This window comes from Triticum aestivum, chromosome 6D (genome assembly GCF_018294505.1).
Source record: "Triticum aestivum cultivar Chinese Spring chromosome 6D, IWGSC CS RefSeq v2.1, whole genome shotgun sequence".
Taxonomy (NCBI): Eukaryota; Viridiplantae; Streptophyta; class Magnoliopsida; order Poales; family Poaceae; genus Triticum; species Triticum aestivum.
In genome coordinates this window covers 416,289,183-416,297,068 of record NC_057811.1, presented here as the reverse complement: position 1 = coordinate 416,297,068, position 7,886 = coordinate 416,289,183, and the positions used below count along the sequence as shown (strand labels likewise).

At 47.6% G+C, this 7,886-nt stretch overlaps 1 protein-coding gene across 1 annotated transcript; it reads right to left on the bottom strand.

Annotated features, from left to right (window-relative positions):
• Positions 1 to 2,780: 2,780 nt before the first annotated feature.
• LOC123145496 (ATPase GET3B) lies at positions 2,781 to 6,509 on the bottom strand. Its single transcript, XM_044564923.1, has 10 exons — positions 6,077 to 6,509; positions 5,922 to 5,984; positions 5,399 to 5,509; positions 5,170 to 5,244; positions 5,009 to 5,077; positions 4,869 to 4,934; positions 3,848 to 3,922; positions 3,651 to 3,749; positions 3,429 to 3,563; positions 2,781 to 3,322 (listed from the first exon to the last, which is right to left on the bottom strand). Exons 1-10 carry the CDS (start codon positions 6,437 to 6,439, stop codon positions 3,185 to 3,187), a joined length of 1,194 nt encoding a protein of 397 aa, XP_044420858.1. The 5' UTR covers positions 6,440 to 6,509; the 3' UTR covers positions 2,781 to 3,184.
• Positions 6,510 to 7,886: the final 1,377 nt, after the last annotated feature.

The following is a 7,886-nucleotide window of genomic DNA, read 5'->3' as shown; positions in this document are numbered from 1 at the left end:
CCCGAAACTTTCCCGGTGGCCGAAACTTGACTTCCTATATATAATTCTTCACCTCCGGACCATTCCGGAACCTCTCGTGATGTTCGGGATCTCATCCGGGACTCCGAACAACTTTCGGGTTTCCGCATACATATATCTCTACAACCCTAGCGTCACCGAACCTTAAGTGTGTAGACCCTACGGGTTCGGGAGACATGCAGACATGACCGAGACGCCTCTCCGGTCAATAACCAACAGCGGGATCTGGATACCCATGTTGGCTCCCACATGTTCCACGATGATCTCATCGGATGAACCACGGTGTCGAGGATTCAATCAATCCGTATGCAATTCCCTTTGTCAATCGGTATGTTACTTGCCCGAGATTCGATCGTCGGTATCCCAATACCTTGTTCAATCTCGTTACCGGCAAGTCTCTTTACTCGTACCGCAATGCATGATCCCGTGACTAACGCCTTAGTCACATTGAGCTCATTATGATGATGCATTACCGAGTGGGCCCAGAGATACCTCTCCGTCACACGGAGTGACAAATCCCAGTCTCGATCCATGCCAACCCAACAGACACTTTCGGAGATACCCGTAGTGCACCTTTATAGTCACCCAGTTACGTTGTGACGTTTGGCACACCCAAAGCACTCTTACGGGTATCCGGGAGTTGCATGATCTCATGGTCTAAGGAAAAGATACTTGACATTGGAAAAGCTCTAGCAAACGAAACTACACGATCTTTTATGCTATGCTTAGGATTGGGTCTTGTCCATCACATCATTCTCCTAATGATGTGATCCCGTTATCAATGACATCCAATGTCCATAGTCAGGAAACCATGACTATCTGTTGATCAACGAGCTAGTCAACTAGAGGCTTACTAGGGACACGTTGTGGTCTATGTATTCACACATGTATTACGATTTCCGGACAATACAATTATAGCATGAATAATAGACAATTACCATGAACAAAGAAATATAATAATAACCATTTATTATTGCCTCTAGGGCATATTTCCAACACATACTGCTCGTGGTTCCGACCCAGGTACCGCTCCTGGCGGTGCCCACGACCCTCACGCCACAGAGGCGATCTTGGGCTGTGAGCCGACTGGACTGTGTCCGCCACCACGGACCTGCAGTGAATCCTGTTGCGAGACTGAGAAACGGCTGTGTTTTGCTCTCCTGCTGCCCGGAGCAGTGCTCGGATCTGCATCAAGCCTCTTCCAGCATCTGATTGGGACGGCTGAATCAACTGTGCTATACGGGCTGCAGTTGTAAGATTCTGGATCGGAGTGCGGTATACCTGAGGTTCAGGCGGAAACAACGGTCGCGGTCGTCGACTGGATTCGGGGACCTGTCGTCGAGCACGTTCGTCGAGTGAATGTTGAAGGTTCTCCAGACGTGTGCGCTCAGCCAAAGTGGCCAGGCGCGCGGCCTCCAAGGCCCGAGCCTCGGAGGTCTCCCCGATGATGGGAGTGTGGAGCGCCTCCACATTACGACGATGCAACTCATCCCTCTGCTGCGAAGTGAGGGCTTCGGGATGGTATTCCTCGTGACCATGCGACGAGCCGCCATCGCCATCGCCGCCGCCACCGCGACGGAAACCAGGAGGGCTGCACGGCGTGTCGACCATCAGGACTTCTGCCGCAGAGTCGTTGCTGTCGCACTCGGACAGAGTCTCGGCGGAACCAGTCGACAGGTCGAATAGTCCGTAGAGAGATTCGTCGGGCTCGATTGTCACGACTTGAGGGGTGGCCGACTAACGGGCACCGCATGCTTTACCCACCGCTGAAGCCGCGATCGACCAGACCGCTTGCGAAGGCGAGCGGCGGGGAGCGAAGATTCTGTGGGGGCCGACCGATACTGGGCCGACGGCTGCCGCAGAAGGACGCCACGGACACATGCGCGAAAGTGCATCGCCCCGCGGACGGGGAGTGTCTCGACGTCGAGGGGGGCCTCCTGGAGCCAGGCGGAGTCGTCGGCGATGAACACGAGCGCGCCGAGACGGATCTCGCGGCCCTCAGCCAAACCGCCGCCAGAAACCATGATGATGGAGATAGGAGAAATTGCAACCTCAACGGAAGTCGCTAAGACACCTGCCCCACGATGGGCGCCAACTGTCGTGGGAGTAAGTCTTGATAGTAGAATAGGGGGTACGTAGGAGGAGGCAAGATCCTAGCTACGGCAAGGTTGTGCACGCAAGATTTACGAGTTCAGGCCCTTTTCGGAGGAAGTAACAGCCCTACGTCTCGGTGCCCGGAGGCTTGATCGACTGGATTATGCGTGAGAGTTACAGGGGTGCGAACCCTTGTGCCAGTGGAGGGGGGTGGCTTATATAGAGTGCGCTAGGACCCCAGCCAGCCCACGTTACAAAGGGTTCAATGTATATTAAGGCAGAGCGTTACTGATAACGTCAATAGTAAAGAGGTATAAATGATTTTTAAGACTATAGAGTGAATGACCGACCGTAGCCATCTTGAGTGACGTTAGGTCTTCTACATTCCGAGTGGTTTCTCGTATCGTCGAGTGACTTTATCTTGGTCGAATGGAATTGGGGTATCCAAGTGAGGTTGAAGGTCAAGTGGATTGCACTCCTTGATGAACTCAGTCGGTTTCTCTTCTTGTGCTTTGAACGCCTTTGACTCTAGGGCAGTGTCCTTGAGTAGGGCGTCCAGGTCAGGCCTATGACCCTACCCTACGTACATGTCATCGGCAGATTACTTGTCAGCGAATGGCCAGGAGCGATATTTAACTCTTTGTTTCCCCAAGCTGCCACATGAGCGATTTCGACAAACACTCCTCATTGCTATTAACATTTACATGCCGCACATAGAATTTTTGTTTACAAAGTTTTGGATCTGAAATCCCACAAGTGATCCTATAAGGACAAAGAAGCAGAACACTACGGTAACTGGGCTGCATTGGCAGGATAATGCAACTGTGTAACCAATCTTGTAGTGTTACTGTCAAGTATAGCAAATCCCTTTTCTCATAAAAAAAAGTATAGCAAATCCCATATGCTAGCTCAGTGAAACCCTCTGGTTTTATGTGCTATTTACTCACGTTAGGGATGGGCATCTGCTAAGCTGGATTCTACCCAGTAGCTCTAGAGAACTTGGATTGGATAAACAGTTATATCGACCAAGTAGTTCCACCCGAAGTTATCACATTTTCCCGCAAAAATAAGGTCACTTCCACACTATATCACCCAAAAACTTGAGAGCAGGAACTCCTCTAATTTCCATGTCCACGAGAGGTGCTTGCATTATGTTCAATCCCATCAACTCTGGATCACTCTTTATCATATCCAAAGCACGTGCTTGATCCTGCATGAAACAAAATGCATAAGCTGCCCTTGCACATTGGTGGTTTCTACAAGCAGATCATTAGGTGAAGATCCAAATGATTAGTAGTGTCAATTGTCTACTGTACCTTTCTTTTTATAGCACAAAATTTACAGTCTGATGATGAAGGTGGTAGAACTTGGTTAACAATGAGTCTCCTTACAGGAACACTTTCCTTTTGCAAGGAAGAATGTAATCTTGCTGATTCACTGATTGCCATGACCTGAAAATGGCCAAAAAAAATAGGGTAACTATTATTACTGAGACATATAAGTACAGAAGGGGCTGCGGAGGTGATGAGAAAATGTACCGTTGGAATCGTCACGATTATAAATTCAGTCGATTCTGTGTCACGGAAAAGCTCTCGCACCTTGACCATCCTTTCTCTGAGTTGCTCCAATTTGTTCGCCTTGAGAGGGAGAATAATGAGTTCAAAGTTTTAAACACCAACCTGGTGAATTAACAAATACATTCCAGTTTAACAGAGGAACTGAACAAGGAACTTACTGCATCCTGCTGTTGAACTTCTTGTCCAAATACTGATTTAATAGCTGATGTTGCTGAAGCAATCTTGCTCCTAAGCTGGATGGCAGGAAAAATTAAATTAGTATAAAAAACATCAGCTAGATGGAATATAGCTATTTGTCACGGGATTTAAAGAACTTCAAGTGAAATACTTGTTAAAGTTCCAAAGGAACTGGATGGAATAGACAAAACAATATACGAATACTTAGGGCTTGTTTGGGACTCCTCCGCTTCACCAAAATCAGTTTCACTCCACCAAATCCACTTTGGAGCAGTTTCATACAGAAGTTGTAGTACTACCAAAGAGAATGTTTGGTTTCCATCTAGCTTCAGCTTCAAGAATGGGAAATTTGGTGGAAATGATCTATTCGATTGGATGAGAGGGGATAAACGAAGGGGTATCCACTTACGGGTGGCAGTGGTGGGTAATTTCCCCCCAACTCCAGCTTCTAGAGTTTTCTGGAGCACCCCCTGAAGAGCTTCATAAAAAACTAGGAGTTGCACCCCAGATTCTAGTTTTTTTGCGGAGCGGCATATCGTGGAGCTACCCCGTTTGACTTGTATTTTCTGGAGCGGAGCTGAATTTGAAGGAGCAGAGCAGTCCCAACTGGCCCTTAATATTCATGTTATTTGGACATATGAAGCAGGTGAAGGGGAAATTTCTGAGGTCTGGTAACCATAACTGACAAAATGCTAGACCTCACTTAACACTGTAAAACAATTGAAACATAGTACTAAACAGATGAATATTTAAGACCCAATTTCACAAGTTAACATAAAGGCACAATGCAAAGTTGCACAAACAAGCACAAATGAGCAAAGGGTACAGCAGCAGCAATGCATTGGCTTCTACTATTGTTTATCCAGCAGAATAACAGAAGAGATATGGCAAACAATTTTGGTAACACGAAATAAGTTGACCTTTTCTTCATTCAGCCATTTAATATGCGGTCTGGGCCTCGCATCTTAACATGATAGCACATCACACTAAAGACAATAGTACCTTCAAAATCTTCCCAATGGATGCATCAAGGAAGTCTGGCAAAGATAATAACCGGAGTGTATGGCCCTGTCAACAGGTGAGGCAAATCATAATGTGATTGTCAAGAGCCAACTTTGAATTCACAGAGATATGGTCATTACCGTAGGAGCAGTGTCAAATACAATGCGGCTAAACATGCTATACTCCGGTGCTTCGAGGAATTGTATAACCTGAGGTGGCATGTAAATAGGAAATCACAAGCTAGAGCTAGAAGAAACAAGCGAAGTAGGGAGACTATAAGCCCGGAGCCATCTCTTTTTACCTTTGAAATTGCTATTGCTTCATCCAATCCTGGTGGTGGTGTGTCCAATAACTCGCCCAGTTTTAACTCCCCAAGCTGTATTTAACAAAGAATAAAGATGATAATTATAAAACAGAAGCTGGACAGAGCAATTCAGGCTAATAACAATCAAGAGAACACCTACGACTGAACGTAATGGACATGGAATGATGTATTGTTAGCAAAAGTAGCCAGAAATATTGCCATGTACCTGATCAGCAAGAATCCCTAGGCCCATGCCATCCATGAAATCTTTTACCCCGGTCCCTCCATTCTTTTGGTTTATTGTCCGAAACTCTTCACGAGACTTCTCAGGATTTATCTGTGCCAGAATCGCAAAATGCAACATTCAAGCCATGCAATTCTAGATTCTAGACCAAGTGGTACACACGATTAAACCAGCCCTCCACTACTTGTGAATCCACAGAACTAAACCCTTGTGATCCCTGAATCTTTTCTCAAATTTAACAGTTGTGTTCCATGATATTAAAATTGAAATGGTTTTAATAAGTTAGTCCTGTTAACACTGCATCAATCAATAAAAAAAAGATACCACATATGCAAACTTTTCAAGGGCAATCGATGGTAGAAGTTGGCTGAATTGTTAGAGTATACTTGAACTATTGGCACAACACAAAACAGTAGCACTCCAATGTAGTATCATTTATTAATTATTAGCATAGGGGTGTCAGATAGACTGTCTTCGGCGCTGTTGACATACCAATGTAACTCACCTCAAGCGCAAACAATGGCGAATCAGTACCTTCGACAGGCGCGAGAGCCCCGCCAGTCAAATCCTAAAACACGCAGCCAGGGGCAATGTTACAAATACATCAGGAGTACAAACCCAGAGCGAACTCACTGGAAGAGCTGGAGGCTGGTGGGTGACCTGTGCAAACGAATCGCTCAGGGAGTGCGCGGGGTCGGTGGAGACGACGAGGGTGGGGTGGCCGCTGTTGGCGAAGCGCACGGCCAGCGACGCCGCGCAGCTCGTCTTCCCGACGCCCCCCTTCCCGCCGAGCATGTAGTACCGCCGCGTCGTGCGGGCCACCATCTCCTCGAACCCCAGCTCCTCGGCCCCCTCCTTCGCGGACGGGGCGGCCTCCGCAGCGGCCGAGGCGCGCAGGCGCAGCGGCGCGTAGCGGAGGGGGCGCCTTAACGGGAGGCGCGCGGAGCGGGCGGCGCGCGCGGGCGCCGCCAGGGAGAGGCGGTGCGCCGCGGCGTGGAGGTGCGGAGAGGCGGTCGCGAGCATCGTGGATGAGGGTTCGTCTGTTCGGGTTTCTCTTCTCCGCTTCTGATTGATTTCTGGCGAGTGAGGACGACGACTCGACGAGGCCGGTCTCTCGCAGCAGCGCGGAGGAGCACGGTGCCACCGTCTGCCACGCCGCCTCCGCCCGCGAGGCAGCCCAACCCCGCCCGGCCCGTCTGTGCTTGCCAACCCATCACGTCTTCAACGAGTCAGCTGGCCCATCTAAACCGAACATGCATGGGGAACATTTCCCGAAATCACTATTTGATATTTTTTACGAATAATCACTATTTGGTATTTGAGGCTTCAAAGACCACTCTCACCTCCTCATGTGCGCCACTTGTTACAATCTGAGAGTTTTCTCTTTTTTATATAACTGTTTATTCAAAATGTTTTATCTTTAAAACCATGTGTCCCAATCTCGAACCGTTTTCACCGTTGGATTTCTCGCGTCGAGATCTTCAAAACTAGATCCCATGTTGACAGGTTTTGACGAACTTTTCTTTAAAAAACGGACGAAAAAATCAAACCGGGAGCACTTTTTTTTCTTTCTGGTAGCCGTTTCCGAGAGGCACGTCTGTGCCTCTCGCGGAAGCAAATCCGTGCCTCTCACAAAAAGAGAAAACGCATTTTTTCTGTTTTCGAGAGGCACGGCCGTGCCTCTCACGAAAGGAGAAAAAACACGTTTTCTTCGTTTCTGAGAGGCACGGCCGTGCCTCTCGCGAAAGCAAAACCGTGCCTCTCACAGAAGAAATAAAAAAGAGAAAACACGTTTTTTTATTCCAAGAGGAACGGTGCCTTTCACGGAAAAAAAATAGAAAACACATCTTTTTCCCTTTCCGAGAGGCACGGCCATGCCTCTCGTGGAAGCAAAAGCGTGCCTCTCACGGAAGAAAGAAAAAAGAAAAATAAGTTTTTTTGTGCAATTTTTTTAATTTTTTTGAAAAGCTAGAAAAGACCGATGAAAAACCGAAAAGTCAAAAATACCGGGAAAAACCCATATAAAAAGCCAAAAACGTGTGGAAAAAATAAAATAAAAATCCGAAGGGAGCGTCCAGAGCGCGACACGTGGCGGCGGTGACGCGCTCTCAGCCACTCCAAGTGGTCGTCAGAGGCTCCCGAAGGAGCACTCGCAAACTAGTTACTCTCAGCATTTCCTATTCGGCGCCTTCAGCAGCATTTGCTATTTAGGGCCTTCAGCGTCGGATATAGCCTATTCTACACACTGGCGCACACCCCGCCTCCAGCCAGGGCTAGGCCCATTTAAATTTGATTTTTGTTTCTTTAAATTTAATAGAAAAGGCATACATGGGATTCGATAACCACCTGGCTTCACAACTGATCGCGATAACCACCTGGGACACATCACCTTCCATTGCTACATACTGTTCTTTCCTTCTTTTGTTGTTTGTCAACTTGTAACACTAAAACCATGCAAAAAAACTTGTAA